We start from the raw sequence: 16,316 nt of genomic DNA on the forward strand, positions 1-16,316 counted from the left end.
TAGTTACATTTCCTAAATGGACCGCAGTGACACTTCAACTTTGTTTTATTAGGTTGACCACACCGGTGCGGAGGTGCAGCAGTGGCAGCTTGCTGGGCTTCGCTCGGACCGGGCCCTCCCCACCACACGGACAGGGAGCAGTCACAACCAATCGCAGACTCTCCCTGGGAGGTGCCAGACCTTTCCAGCTCTCACCTCAAGGTACCTCAGAGACTAGTCCTCTTCTTTGTGTGACAGTGACACTGATGCAGTGCAAGTTTTCTCTACAGTAGCTACATGCTGAAGGAAAGTGTGGATACCTTTACTTTGTTTACTTTGAGGAACCCATAGAGATAGAGTGATTTCTTTTCCATCTTACTCACTTGTTCCCCTCAAAATGTTTTGAAAATTCCTGACTGCCCCTGAATTCTGCTACGTTCACACTTCAGCTCACCCAGACTTGTTCCAAAAATGTTACAAGAGGGCTGGTAGGAAAAAGTACAGATGTTGTGGGGTAAAAAAATTGGGCCGTTTGCGTTCACACATGCAGCTCTCCCTGACAATTTTGGGAAATTCTCATGAATGTTCATCTTATGACCCTTTAGATGTCCTTTGGTGTGGTCAAGTGTTGTTGTTAATGTTGTTGTTCAGTGAATTGCAAGATTGTTTTCATTAAATCCTCCAAAGCTCCTGTGAGCAGTTTTAGGCGATTGAGAAACAGCCTGGAATGAACACAAATGCCCCCATGTGATCTAAAAAGCAGATAAGACAACTTTTAATGCTTGTAACTGCTGCTGGGTCGATATCAGAGGAAGAGTAGTAGCATGCCTTTGTTTGAATTTATAACATCAAAGATTCACAGTGAGAGATACCTTTGAATGTTATGAGATTTGAAGTACAGAAGGTTCCTCATAGAAGTTTTAACTCATCCATGATGCGGGTATACTCAGTGGACCGTCGTTATCTATTGCTTTCCACATTAATTTGAAGAACAACATCAAACAGTGTTCAGTGAGAGCATTGCATTAAAAAGTAGTTGTTAGTTGCAGCCCTGGAAAGGTAACTGACTTGTTGAAAGCTAGGGTTGGTTGTCATGGGAAACTAGCATGAATTTGAATGTAGCATTTTACGCTCACATGCATGAGCGCAGTTGATTCATGACCATATGATGGTGACTGATTCAAAACCGGTCCTCAGCACATTGTTTGTGTTTTGCACTACATCAACTTATGTCTCACTCAGCGGTAAGAAAACACCAAAACATTCTTATAGTGAAAGTTAAAAACACAAATAAACATGGCTGCTGTTAGTACTCACAACTGTCATACTAGCATTATCCAGTTGTACTGGTGACACGATATCAGGAGAAAAGTTATAACACATATAATACTGTAACAACTCTACTGTCATGGCCAAAAGTTTTGAGAATGAAACAAATATTACATTTTCACAAAGTCTGCTGCTTCAGGGTTTTTAGGTGTTTTTGTCAGATGTTTCTATGGTATAATGAAATACAATTAGAAGCATTTCATAAGTATCAAAAGCTTTTATTGAGAATTACACAGAATTCATGCAATAAGTCAATATTTGCAGTGTTGACCCTTCTTTTTCAAGACCTCTGCAATTCTCCCTGGCATGCTGTCAATCAACTTCTGGACCAAATCCTGACTGATGGCAGTCCATTCTTGCATAATCAATGCTTGGAGTTTGTCAGAATTTGTGGGTTTTTGATTGTCCACCCGCCTCTTGAGGATTGACCACAAGTTCTCAATGGGATTAAGATCTGGGGAGTTTCCTGGCCAAGGGCCCAAAATCTTAATGTTTTGTTCCCCGAGCCATTTTGTTATGACTTTTGCTTTATGGCAAGGTGCTCCATCATGCTGGAAAAGGCATTCTTCATTACCAAACTGCCCTTGGATGGTTGGGAGAAGTTGCTCTCGGAGGACGTTCTGGTACCATTCTTTATTCATGGCTGTGTTTTTAGGCAAGATTGTGAGAGAGCCCACTCCCTTGACCGAAAAGCAACCCCACACATGAATGGTCTCAGGATGCTTCACTGTTGGCAAGAGACAGGACTGATGGTAGCGCTCACCTCGTCTTCTCCGAACAAGCCTTCCTCCAGATGCCCCAAACAATCGGAAAGGGGATTCATCAGAGGAAATGACTTTACCCCAGTCCTCAGCAGTCCAGTCCCTGTACCTTCTGCAGAATATCAGTCTGTCCCTGATGTTTTTACTGGAGAGAGGTGGCTTCTTTGCTGCCCTCCTTGACACCAGGCCTTCCTTCAAAAGTCTTCGCCTCACTGTGTGTGCAGATGCACTCACACCTGCCTGCTGCCATTCCTGAGCAAGCTCTGCACTGGTGGTGGCCCGATCCCGCAGCTGTAACACCTTCAGGAGACGGTCCTGGCGCTCGCTGGACTTTCTTGGGCGCCCTGGAGCCTGTTTGGCAACAATTGAACCTCTCTCCTTGAAGTTCTTGATAATTGGATAGACGGTTGACTGAGGTGCAATCTTACTCGCTGCTATAAACTTCCCTGTTAGGCCCTTTTTGTGCAATGCAATGATGGCTGCACGTGTTTCCTTGCAGGTAACCATGGCTAACAGATGAGGAACAATGGTGTCATGCACCATCTTCCTTTTAAAGTGTCCAGTCACTCAATCATGACAGATTGATCGGCAGCCTTGTCCTCATCAACACCCACACCTGTGTTAATGTGTGTGACACCTGTGTGTCATTGAAATGATGTTAGCTGGTCCTTTTGTGGCAGGGCTGAAATGCAGTGGAAATGTGTTTTTGGTGATAAAGTTCATTTTCAAGGCAAAGAGGGACTTTGCAATTAATTGCAGTTGAGCTGATCACTCCTCATAACATTCTGGAGTATATGCAAATTGCCATTATAAAAACTGAAACAGCAGACTTTGTGAAAATTAATAGTTGTGTCATTCTCAAAACTTACTGTACTGTTTTTTAAACATGTTCAGTGTAGATGTTCTTAATTCCTACAGTGTTGACTGTTAGTGAAGGCATCAGGAAGGGGGCGGAGCAGTGAGAGAAGCAGGAGAAGTTCTTCATTCATTCAAACATTGATTGTTGTTTTGTTGGTTGGCGTGATCACAGCCGACAGTGACCAGTTATTAAAGATCAACGTGTTCAGGAATCAGCTCGTCAAACGGTGATTGGTTGGTGTTTTCCCAGGTTTACTCCGGCTGTAGATAGCAGCTTTTTTTCACTCTTTTTTAAGAACACATTATGTAATGATTACCATCAGGACATAAAGATCATTTTAACCAGTATAACAAAAAGTGGATCTAAATCTGATTACCAACCCCAGCTTTAAGGTGTCTAAAAGTTCAACTTCAAACTAAGAGCTAAAAAATATGTGCTATTATTTCTCTGGGTCAACCTGGCTCAATACTTTTTGAAAGTTATTGATTGCACAACAGAATCAACCCTACAAACACTCTCATCACCACCCAGTGCTCTTAACTCCTCTGTGCTGCACGCTGACACGGCCGCTCAGCTGTCGGAATGCCAGCAGGGCAGCAGGGGAGTTAGACAGGACTTGTCCATCTCTCCTGTCCCTCTATAGATCTGTTGTGTTGTTGTGCTGTCTGACATTTCATTTTTTGCAATGCCACCTGCTGTCTGGAAGCCGAAATATTCTGACTGTTTTGTGCCCCACAGCCCCCCAACTGGCTTCTCATCAACACCCACAGCCTGCAGGACTGGGCACAAGGCTCCACAGCGCCCCCTGTTTGTTGGAGTGTGCCACTGGTGGAGGCAGGCAGAAGATCAGGAAGCAGCATTCAGACCCGGTGGTTGCACCGTCAGCAGGCATGATGGCCATCCGTCCCTTACACTCATCCCCGCGACTCAGTGAGCTGATGCAGCGCAGTCCCCTCCCCACCATCCTCGGCTCGCCCTCCAGGGTGAGTCAGACGTGTTTGTGTTTGGTATAAAACGGAAATATGTTTTGTTTTTTTTCTCACAGGATTTATGCATTCAAAACAAACCTGTGAGCCTTCTCTTTTGTGTTTGTCCTCAGACCATCCCTCCATTTGAATTCCCCAAACCCCCGAGCTCTCCGAACCTTGTGACCTTCCTGACACAGCAGGGTTTGGTCATTGGCTCGCCTGGCAGCAGGACTGCACAAACAGAGCCCAGAGACCTAGGGCAACACGCACCTACGCAGGTCACCCAGCCTGCCCACTGCATTCACAGACTCAACAATGAAAACAAGGGCTTTGGAAGGTTAGACGATTGTTTCTGCTAGTGTTCTGAGTTTACTTTGTTTACCAAACTGATGCTGCACTGCATATTCAGGAGAAACCGAGGGGACAGGGGTGCATCATTACTGCATTGCAGTGTTGTAGTCGAGTCCCCGAATCCGAGTTTGAGTCGAGTCCTCAGTCCTCTGTGTTCGAGTCCGAGTCTGAGTCCAAGTCACCAGAGAAAAATACGAGTCCGAGTCGAGTCCTCATTACTTTTTTTTTTTTTTTTATTCAATTTATTTGTAAAGGGACCATGTACAATATTTAACATAAATGTCACCATCTGATGCATTGTACCAGAGTTAGCTTAAAGCTAATTTACATCTGCAGTCCCTTGGCAGGTCACAATTAAAACATCACATTGTAAAAACACTCGCTTGCACACACACAAGCGCACGCGCACACGCACACACACACACACACACACACACACACACACGCACACACACACACACGCACGCACACACACACACAATCAAACAAACAATCAAACAAACAAACAAACAGTATGTATATCAAGTTAAAAGTATCAAATCAGTGGTTGCAGTGTTGAGTGTCCTTTAGCAGACTTTTCAGTTTGGTTTTGAAGCTGCTGAGAGATTCACTGTTCTTAATGTCCTCTGGTAAGGTGTTCCACTGAGTTGTGGCTTTCACAGAAAAAGCTGACTGCCCAAAGGCAGTACGGCGAAAGGGCACATTGCAATTTCTGAACGAAGAGATTCTTGTTGACTTGAGTCCGAGTCCACGTCGAGTTCTCACCGATAATATTATATATCACAAGGAGGGCAGCCGTTTGAATCCAAACTATTGACTGTCAGACTGACTGTGTGGGACCTCTTGGATGTGTAGTAAACACATTTATTTACTTAACATTAGTGTTGGAGCTATTTCCATTATTTCATGCCATAAATATAAGTTATTCTAATATATTCATAATCATTTTACTTCATGTCATTTATATGTTGTTTATATTAAGGGTAATGTCATGTGCATTATTATTATTTTATTTTAGTAAGCATTTTGATAGTTTGATTGTTTTCACCTGGATGGGCAGGTAAGATAGGAGGGGCGGATACAGGGAGAGGTGAATGTTGTTGTTTTTTTTTACCTGAAGACGTTAGAGCACGAGGACGTTACACACTGTTTAATGAGAATCTATCTTGTTTAATATGACTTCAGAGAATCTGAAGTTTTTACTGGACATTTGAAATGTGTCTGATCCTGTACGATCCGCTCTCCCCCAGCTCTGTGGCCGGTTTGATTTTCAGTTTTGATTTTAGTAAATTGACGAGGTCTGACTGCCACTGCAGTGAGATTCTAGTGAAATCCGGCCGGTGTGTGTGGAGATTAATTTATGAATGAAGTCACAGCGTTGTGTGACGTGCGTAAATGCGCTTCAGCTGCGCTTCAGTTGATGAGGGGACGCGCTCAGAGATTCTGCTGCACTGGGATCACTGTCGGTGTCCAATAAACTAACAATAAATCAAACAACTTAATAACTTTGGTTTAGTTATTTTAGTCGCTAATATTACCGTTACACTAACACAGTAAAGTGATGAACGGTCTCAATAACTTTAGCATCTCTCTCACTTTTGGGTTCATCCTGTACAGATGTCTGTTAAAGTTTGAGCTGGTCTCTTTCCTTGATGGGTCTCTTAAATCTCCAACATGTCGCTCTGCTCTCGCTGCATTTACTGTGAAATCTTTGAGAGAAAAATGCACGGCTGGTAGCGTCTTTTAATCCTGGTAGACGTCACGTGAACGCGCATGCAGGCGAACACTCATGCCAGCCCTCGCTCTGAACAGAATACATTTTATGAAACATACAAAATCTAACATGAACATTAAAACAGTCTGTATCAATATATAAGCCTGAGTCCTCCTCTCTATCATCCGGGTCCTTTTGCAATCAATGCTCGAGTCTGACCTCAAGTCTGAGTCATCAGCACTCGAGTCCAAGTCAAGTCACGAGTCATCAGTGCTCGAGTCCAAGTCAAGTCACGAGTCCTGCAAAACGTGACTCGACTCGGACTCGAGTCCGAGTCCTGGACTCGAGTACTACAACACTGCTGCATTGCACTTTGTTTCATTATGTTGCAAATTGCCTTATAACATATTAGCTGGACAAGCATTATATAAAGTATATAGGTGATAGACTCTGTGATTATACATGGACCTAAGGATGGGAGAGACAAAATATCAAGTCAGGAGATGAACCTCTAATGGAGTGGATTAAAGGCCTGTTCAAAAAAGCTAACATGGAACAAGTAGAAGAAGAAGAAGAAGAAGAAGAAACTGCAGCTGGTGATAGATTATAATTAACAAGGCAGCTTTGTAATTCACACCATTGTCTTTCCCTCTGTTGTTCACTGCTCCGTGTCTGTCTCCTGTCTCTCTGGTGCAGGTCTCAGAGTGCCGGCCGTCTGTCTGACATGCTGCTCATGGCTGCATTTGGACCACCTGGACTTGGCTGTGAGCGAGGAAGCACAGAGAACCTGACCTCTGAAAAAGCCATAGACATAACAGGTGGGCACATATGTTGACCTGAATTCACAAGTGTGTGTGTTTACCTGGGGGTTTCAGGGTAATTGCAAGAATCTTTTCAATGTGTGAAAAGCTTCCCCGTGAGAAAATTAGCTGCACACTTAATTCTACACTCTTGCTGATATTTCAAAGGATTACATTCAATGCTAATATTTGTGATTTCTGTTAGTATGAATAAAATGTTTTATTCTAATTCCTTCTGTAATTAATTCATTTGTTAATTTTTAAGAGTGTATTTTGAATGATGGTCGACCACTTTCTGTCCTCTAGTGCCCCCAAGTGGTGGTGGATGCCTCACACCTGGCTCATGCAGCCCAGCACAGGTGGTCTTTACTGTGGGCTCTCCTCCCAGTGGCAGCACCCCACCTCAAACCTGCAGACAGAGGAAACACTCAGGTAGCACACATGCAAACACATCAGATTACAAGTGAATTGTCAGAGCATCCTTTCTTTTCGGTAGCAGGAGGAAATCAAATTCCCCGCATGTAGCATCAGTTCTGCTGGTTTTCTGCACATCATAAGGAGCAGAGCACTTGGAAGATTTTATTTTCATTTTCTATGGTGATAAAATGTCATTAAATCTCATGGAGTTCAGCATAAAAGGTTAATTTCACCCTGACCAGGATCTAATTTGTGGAGAGATGTAGCTGCATTTATGGAGTAATAACCCAAATTACCAGTGTTCTTGAAAACACCAATTTTCCAATTGCTAATCAGCACTTCTAGCATTTATTAAAAGATGAATTCAGTAAGCTTCTGAGGGTTATTCATTAACTTGAACGCATCTGCTTTTCACAAAGTGGTCAGTAACAAATTTGAATGCCAACAGCTCCATGCAACATTGATTTTTGTATTCATTTACATGATATAAACACACAGTGCTTCAGTACATCATATTTTCTATAGGTGGATATAGATTATGATGTGAATGACACGGCTCACATCTCTTCTGACTCCAGCAGGCTCCTTTACTTCAGTCAGCCCTGCAGGCTCCTTCACGAGCCGCTTCGCCCACACAGGCACGTATCTGGACGGCTTTGAGGTACCGTCTAGTCCTCGCTTCAGTTTCACTGATCCGATCACAGCGAACATGGGCGGTCATGTGACCTTTGAACCTCCAGAGCTTCCTGAAGAGACCCTAATGGAGGTGAGAGGCGGGTTTTTGACGCAACATTAAACAGCCATCACTTAATCCTCTGTCTTTGACCTCACATATGTTGTAGGTCTCTGGAAATCCACTTAACATATGTTTTTCTAATTTCACTAATGCAAACTAAATGCCAAATCTCCTTCTGTTCTCCTCTATGTACTCTTCTATCATCAATCCACCTCCTTTCCTTCATTCTCTGTCTGTCTCTGTGATGGTCTCTGAGTGCAGCAGGAGCACACAGACACTGTTCAAAGCCTGCGTTTCATGCTGGATTTTGCCCGCTGTCTGATGGAGGTGGCCGGAGCACGCGGTACGGCTGTGATGGGGGAGATGGAAGACTTTTCTCATCCCTCCCTCTTTCAGCAGCAGAGCCTGGTTGCAGATCAGATAAGCTCACTGAGCCGAGAATGGAGGTGAGGCCACATCAACATCAGTGTTGTTTGTTGATAGCGTTGATGCCATCGTCGGCATTGGCACAGATCTCGAGCGTGTGCGTTACTTTTAGGGAAAAATAAAACATTAGGACTAAGCAGCCTTCTTAATTGAGAAGATTAGCAAATGCTGACTTTCATATTGCAGTTAAAAGATTTCTACTAAATATTGACTTAAGATATGTTAATATCTATGCTGTACACTCACGCCTTACAGCAATTTTGCAAGCACAGACAAACTGACATGAATATCATCAAGTCAAGGAGTAGTTGGTTGCACAGAGGGAGTTAAAAGAGACACAACGTTAAGATGTGAGGCCTTTTTAACAAGTTTGACAGTGGGGTGTACTTGTCCTAGAAGTCACATGATGACTATATAATGTTTTTACTGTCCAGTTGCAACAAGCCAGTTGTTCTGCATACATGTCTTAAAGGTGACATATCATGCAAAATTGACTTTTTAATGGTTCTTTACCTGAAATATGTTTCCCTGGCATGTCTACAAACCCCCCGAAAATGAAAAGAATCCATTCTGCCCCTGTTCTGATTTCTCCACCTTTCTGTAAATGTGTGTGAAACGAGCCGTTTCAGACTTCAGTGTTTTTGTTACGTAACAACAATATCCGGTCTGTCACGGAGTCAGAGCTCGGAGCTTGTTCAGCCCATAGACTGTATAAAATAATACTGAATCCCTCCTCTGTTTTTCATTACCTGCACACATGTGTGCTAACAAGGAGCTTAGGAGGGAGGCATGCTAGTTGTAGGCTGTCTTAATAAACACAGAGGTCGGTTTTACTCCCCACGTCTGCAGATTTGAAGATCTAGTGGATGATTTTTATTTATCATGGATAAGTGCTAGCGCTAGTTAGCATAGCTACATAGCTACATGTCGTAGCTGTAGCTGTGTACCAAGACACACGTCTACATACTGATAAATAAAACAACAAGAAACACTAAATCTGTGACCAATCCTTCAGAAAAGGTCCCGCTGCCTTTCTGGTAGAGGTCGGTTTTACTCCCCACGTCTGCAGATTTGAAGATCTAGTGGATGATTTTTATTTATCATGGATAAGTCCTAGCGCTAGTTAGCATAGCCACATAGCTACATGTTCATAGCTGTGTACCAAGACACACGTCTACATACTGATAAATAAAACAACAAGAAACACTAAATCTGTGACCAATCCTTCAGAAAGGTCCTGCAAGAGGCGCCTCTCCGTCAGGATCAGATTCAGAGGGTTGAAGTAATGCGATCTCTGAGCAGCTGTGTATATTCAGCCAACATGTAAACATTAGATCAACGTGCTGGAGAGCCGAGGCACATCCACTTCCTGAGGGGGCGTGGTCAGAGGGAAAACAGAGTGTTCTGAGGAGGACTGAAGAAGAGGGTTTTTCAGGCATGCCAAAATCTGATTTCAAAGTGTTTTTTTGAGCATAAACTTTAAAGACATGTTTTGGGGACCTCTTCGACCAATATATATTGATGAAAAAAGCGTGATATGTCACCTTTAATGTCTGTTTCAGAAACTGATCACAGGATATGTTACTGACATTTACTAATGCACAATGCATTGTATTGTGTCTCTCTGTGTGGTTCTATATCTAGTCATGCAGAACAGCTGGTTCTCTACCTGAAGACTGCAGAGCTCTTGTCCACTGCCTTACACACAGCCATGGAGCGAGTCAAACAGGGCAAACTCTACCCATCCACTACAGTCAAACAAGGTATGAGGCTAATGTGTCCAATATGTGTATGAAAGTCAAATTGAAAATATGTCACTATTATTCAAAGCTTGGTCCATAAGGCAACTGGACTGGTAGAAATTCTTGAAGATGTTTGAGGCTTCTTCAGTTCTGACCTGACTGGGGAAGATCTAGAAAATATAAGCCTCTAACAGTAGTGGGTGTGTTCAAGAATTTCTACCAGTCCAGTTGCCTTACGGATCAAGCTTTGTATTAACATGACCTGGATGACTGCAAACCTTCACAGACATGTCACTATTTTAGATTTGATCATTATCATGAACAGAGTGCACACTGAGTTTTCTCTTTTTGTAAATGTCTTGTCTAATCACAGTGGTTAAGAGGCTGAATGAGCTGTACAAGTCCAGTGTGGCATCCTGTCGCTCCCTCAGCACCAGTCTGGAGCGCTTCTTTTCCAGGAAACACCGTCTAATGGACCAAATCACCTCCATCACAGCTGAGCGGCTGCTTTTCAGCCACACTGTGCAGATGGTAAGCCAGAGGTAGAATTCGACAGCTGGAGGAGCAGCAGGAAACAAATGTTATTGACCAGAAGGCCACCCAAAATAAGTCAGATGCTGGGGTTTGGGGCACTCAGCGAGTAATTAGCTCTGGTTGTGTTATTTACTTAGTGGTTGGCAGGCAAAGATACCCCTCCTTCACTCTCCATGTCTCTTTTGAAACTTTGGCTCCAAGCCTTTTAAAGTGAATAGATACTGATTGCATCCTCAAAGTAAAACCTGAAAGACATAACATTTGAGTTTTATTGTTTTTGAAAATATGCTCAAGAAATCAAAAGTTGGTAAATGACGATAGAACTGTTCTTTGGAGAAGTATGAGATTTTAACTCAAGCATCCTGTTGTCATCTCAGGTTCAGGCTGCTGCACTGGATGAGATGTTCCATCAAGGGGAAGCATCGGCTCAGCGCTACCATAAAGCTCTCCTGCTGATGGAGGGCCTGTCCCTGCTGCTCACTGAACAGGATGACCTCCTCAGTGTTAGCAAATGTAAGCACCAGCACCAGTCTTATTTGGATTTACCAGCCAAAATCATCCTTTGTGATTACAGTTTTTATGAACAATTTCATACACAAAGTTCTCTTCTTATCTAGATTTGTATATATCTTATATATTTCCCATGTGTTTCCTCTGTATATATGATGTTTGTTTTCAATGCTGGCATGTATACAGCCTGTCTCTTCTTGTGAAACCCCATCGTGCAGAACTTGTTTTGGTTTTACGGTGTTATATAAATAAATTAAACTTAAACCTAGCACCAACTGGTAGTTTTACATCAAAAGCCCTCTTCTTCAGTCCTCCTCAGAACACTCTGTTTTCTCTCTGACCACGCCCCCTCAGGAAGTGGATGTGCCTCGGCTCTCCAGCACGTTGATCTAATGTTTACATGTTGGCTGAATATACACGGCTGCTCAGAGATCACGTTACTTCAACCCTCTGAATCTGATCCTGACGGAAAGGCGCCTGTAGCAGGACCTTTCTGAAGGATTGGTCACAGATTTAGTGTTTCTTGTTGTTTTATTTATCAGTATGTCGACGTGTGTCTTGGTACACAGCTACGAACATGTAGCTATGTGGCTATGCTAACTAGCGCTAGCACTTATCCATGATAAATAAAAATCATCCACTAGATCTTCAAATCTGCAGACGTGGGGAGTAAAACCGACCTCTGTGTTTATTAAGACAGCCTACAACTAGCATGCCTCCCTCCTAAGCTCCTTGTTAGCACACATGTGTGCAGGTAATGAAAAACGGAGGAGGGATTCAGTATTATTTTATACAGTCTATGGGCTGAACAAGCTCCGAGCTCTGACTCAGTGACAGACCGGATATTGTTGTTACGTAACAAAAACACTGAAGTCTGAAACGGCTGGTTTCACACACATTTACAGAAAGGTGGAGAAATCAAAACAGGGGCAGAATGGATTTTTTTCATTCTCGGGGGGTTTGTAGACATGCCAGGGAAACATATTTCAGGTAAAGAACCATTATAAAGTCAATTTTGCATGATATGTCACCTTTAAATAAATAAAAAACACTGAATAAGAAGGTGTGTCCAAACTTTTGACTGTTACTGTCTGTTATGGTCTGAGCTGATAGCCAATTTATTCTGAAACGATTGTACATGTGTCTGGGGTAAAAACGGTAGCTCTGTAGTGACACCTAAACTAACAGTATAGGCACTGTATATAACTCCTTTGCTTTCCTCTCTATCTTTTTGTGTCTGCAGGTAAGGAGTGCATTGAAAGACGTCTCACAGCTTTGCAGTCAGGACTCTGCGTCTAAGAGTACAATGCTGCTGCTTTTCCCGTGGATTTGATGTCAGTCATCAGCACCCTGCACATTTCCATTAAACCAAATATCCATCCACTTGTCGTGGTTTTCACTTAGAAATGCTTCAGCTTTCACAAGAAAACCACCAGACTGCACCCTCAGTGAGGGTCTGCGCTCTCTAAATGGCTTGCTTGCCGTTCATCTGGAGTTTGGGGCAGGGGCTGAGACTTCACTGACACTACACTTGCACCAGTGTTGGGACATGAAGCACACTTGCTGCGAAAGAATGTTGATGCTCTCGACTTTAAGAGAGGACTTGGCATCGAATATGATGTGGTTTTTTTTGCCAAGAAGATGATTCCTCTCACCAGGAGTAACACATGCAGGAGCATTTATTGCCAAGTAGTCACATCCCCACACACAGGACTTATCTACAGAAAGAGAGAGCTTTTCAAGAAGGACAGTTGATCATTCTGAAGATTTGCAATACTCAACTCTAAAGACACAATGTTAGCTTTTACCAGGATGAGTAGCTGAAGAAAGTGCAGTGTGTGCTGTACATGAAGAGGAAGGTTGTGTGTGACAGAAGAGGATCATTCATGTTCTCCTGTCTTCTACTTTTTTTAATGGCTTTCCTGTTTTCTCCTTGTGTTATCTAAGTGTTACTCTCTAGCTGAAGCTACGATTGGTTGCTGGAAGTGCATACAAGCTCTATTGCAAAAAAAAATGTTGCCAAAATTAATTTTTAAAAAGTAGTTTTATTTATATGTTTGTTTTTATTTAAGTTTCACTGATAGAATATAGAAGAAAAAAACCCTGTGTTTGACACTTTGCTGATTTAACACTTTCCCCTTGTCTCCCATCATTTAAACAGTCTTTAACAGGGGTCTGATTTTTCGAATGGTGGCAGATGTTGCGCAGTTGGCAGAAGAGGGTGTTCAGAAAGCACTCACAGTTTCACTGCGATCTGCAAAATGTAGCTTTGAATTGAAAATGGACCAAAACTGGTCTGTTAGCATCCCTGTTCCCAGTCATATTAAAGATGCTGCAATAATCCAGGATGCACTCTTCAGATTCACAGAAGCTTTAATGCTGCTGTTGCTGGTAATTTCTTCACAGTTACATACTATATGTTACTATGTTATCAGTCAGTCATGTGAGGAGTTTTGCAAGTATAATCACATTTGAATGTAGGGCTGACAGAAGAGAAACCAATTCTATTATCCAAGTGCTGGAGGATTTAAATTCAGTCTTATCCAAGAGCGAACGTCTGAATGTTTTTGCACTGTTGAAGTACTGTAAAGAAAGATTTGGAGTGGAACATGCTGAACATGTCCTGTTGTTTGGCTACCTAGACATATTTACTAATCTTAGAGGTTGCAGTTTGAGTTTTATTTACTTTCATGTTGCGTGTGTTAGATGTGAAAATGTTATAAAAAAGCTATGAAACTTGAGGAAGATTTGTTTAAGAAGAGAAATGAATTTGAACATTGCTTTTTTTTACTGCGACATTCATTTGCATTAGTTGTGTTGTGTTCTCTTTCCCCGTAGTGGTGTGTTTGATGACGGTGGTTGATGTTCGATAAGTGTCCTGTTGATTTGGAATGCTAGTTGAAAGTATGTGTTGTATTTATGTTGATCTTAGCCTACATCCAAATAGGATGCCTTTGCACCCCTGAATTGTGGGCCACTGGAAAAGGATCGATTTGAACGTTGGTTGCTTTTAAGGGACGTCTGTGCGTGCGTGCATGCATGTCTGATGCTGTTTGATGTATTAATGGAAAGAGGGAATTTTTCTGTACAGAACTAAAGAAGACATTGGTCTATAACAAGGTGGGAATGATGTGATTTTTGACTGCAGTTGACATGCATGGATATAGTGGATCTGGTTCATGAAAGTAAAGCATCCATGGAAACAGGGGTTATTCTAGTTTAACCCTTGTCACTAGGCCTGGGCGATAATTCAATAATGCTAATTATGGCGATATCATTTTCTCAATATAAATATAACAAATGTTTGATACAAATGTGATATATTTAAACCTGTAATTGCACCATCAGAAATCTGGGATTAGAGACGTTTATCAGAGAACTAAATCCAGATCCAGGCTCACAAACCGCCTGGTTTCTTCAACTTTCACCCAGGTGAAAATGAAATCATGATTTGATATTCATTGTGATAATTATTGATATCGACTGATATGGAAACATTCATCATGATGACATCCTTTTTCGATATCGCCCAGCTCTACTTGCCACTACTATTTTCTGCCACCAAGAGATATTCCTCCAGCTTATTATTTTTTTTTTAAATTAAGATTTAGAGTGAATAAGTGCATATTGTGGAAAAGGAAGATGATGTATGGTCAAGGCTGAAGATAGTTTACAGACGAGTAAGAAGCCGACATGGTAGCAGAGTGAACAGGAAAGAGTGGAAGTGTTTTTCTTCATGAAGATTTCTCTGATTATACATTACATGGATTTGCTTTGTGGCCTTTTCATTTTGTCTCTCAGAACTTTCTCTGAAACTTTTGTAGATGTTACTTTACTGAAAGCGTTCTTTGTGTTTATACTGTTTGTTCCAGTGTACATTCCTAATATCTCTGTGAAGGTTTTTCAGTCATCCAGGTCATGATAATTCAAAGCTTGATCTCAAAAGACAACTGGACCAAAAAGAACTTCAGTTCTAAAAAAAAAATAACTTTCAGAGGAGAAGTGAAATGTCTTCAAAGATTTCTATCAAGTCCAGTTCCCTTTTCAGATCAAGCTTCCTACTAGCCTAACTCCCCCACAAGCTCCCTGTTTCACATGCTGCTGTGTTCAGTCTGTATGTGGTGTTGGTGTCTCTGAATATACAGTCAGCAGAAAGTGATGACAGCTTACCTTAAACACAGACCTTCACCTTCACCTTTCAATGTTTCTCTACAATCATATTTATCTATCATTCTAGTACTGGTTCTTTTGCGCTGGAGCAGGAAGCACCATGAAGATCATTTGTGTTGTTAGTGTAGGAAGTGAGGGGACAGTGTCTTATGCCAATCACCTATCCACTCTGCTGAAGTGTCCTTGAGCAAGATACCGACTCCCTACATTTGCTCATGGGTAAGTATCAACTAAAGATACAAGTGTAACCTGATTCTACTATGTACACTCCCATATTAGATCCACAATGCATTAGGAATATACTTTTTATATGTTTGCTGAGAACATACCTGAATGTTTTCATGTTGTGTTTTTACGTTCCTGATTCTGTGTCACTTGTAAATAATGTATATTAAGTTATTGTTTTTGGGTGTATCATGCTGCAGGCATGGAGAGAGCAGTACTGCACCACCTATACATTTCCAAAGAATAGGCCTTCTGCTGATCTTCCATGTTGTCTCTTACCGTTGCAATAGACTTTAAATGTAATCATATCCATGACAGCCACACTATCTCAGTGTCTCTGTGTGTGATGTAACCTTTACTGTTTGAGAGTTGGAACATGAATAAACTGAAAGGAAGGATAACTTGTCTTGTGAAGAAGTGAGTTTTTCTTGCACCTTTGTGAATGAGATTCCAGAGCTCATTTAGAACTGTGACTAATTTAAGGATCCTATATGCACCTCAGCAGTGGCATACTCAGGCTGTTTGAGGGGCAGGGGCAAAAAAAACCCAAAAAGGGCACCTCTGTTCAAACACCTGGTACTCAGAGTTTAGGGTGAATTTAAATATATGGAGACAGTGTTAACAAGAGGGGGGGTCTGGGGGAGATCCCCTCTGGGCATTTTGAGCTGCTAACACTTCTGGTGAATATTTATGTGACCATTTGTGCTTTAAATTGAATTATTACAAAGGTAAACACAAAAGTATTTATTTATTTCTATATGATTCATTATGTACATAATTAACATTTTCTTTTTT

The 16,316-nt window shown here is 41.9% G+C and overlaps 1 protein-coding gene across 4 annotated transcripts in view; it reads left to right on the forward strand.

Annotated features, from left to right (window-relative positions):
• The window catches only part of ulk1b (unc-51 like autophagy activating kinase 1), a 39,668-nt gene extending 23,746 nt beyond the window's left edge, over window positions 1-15,922 (forward strand). For 2 of the 4 annotated variants that reach the window (XM_034709799.1, XM_034709798.1), the window contains 11 exons: window positions 53-201; window positions 3,667-3,911; window positions 4,028-4,233; window positions 6,658-6,779; window positions 7,068-7,193; window positions 7,757-7,944; window positions 8,176-8,360; window positions 9,985-10,103; window positions 10,456-10,613; window positions 10,994-11,129; window positions 12,370-14,894. In XM_034709799.1, the coding sequence (XP_034565690.1) occupies window positions 53-201; window positions 3,667-3,911; window positions 4,028-4,233; window positions 6,658-6,779; window positions 7,068-7,193; window positions 7,757-7,944; window positions 8,176-8,360; window positions 9,985-10,103; window positions 10,456-10,613; window positions 10,994-11,129; window positions 12,370-12,425 (1,690 nt within the window). In that variant the 3' untranslated portion in view covers window positions 12,426-14,894. Of the gene's footprint in view, window positions 1-52; window positions 202-3,666; window positions 3,912-4,027; window positions 4,234-6,657; window positions 6,780-7,067; window positions 7,194-7,756; window positions 7,945-8,175; window positions 8,361-9,984; window positions 10,104-10,455; window positions 10,614-10,993; window positions 11,130-12,369 lie in introns of all 4 variants that reach the window. The other 2 variants (XM_034709797.1, XM_034709796.1) reach the window with 2 other exon arrangements.
• Window positions 15,923-16,316: the final 394 nt, after the last annotated feature.

This window comes from Notolabrus celidotus, chromosome 19, assembly GCF_009762535.1.
Source record: "Notolabrus celidotus isolate fNotCel1 chromosome 19, fNotCel1.pri, whole genome shotgun sequence".
NCBI classification, from domain to species: Eukaryota; Metazoa; Chordata; class Actinopteri; order Labriformes; family Labridae; genus Notolabrus; species Notolabrus celidotus.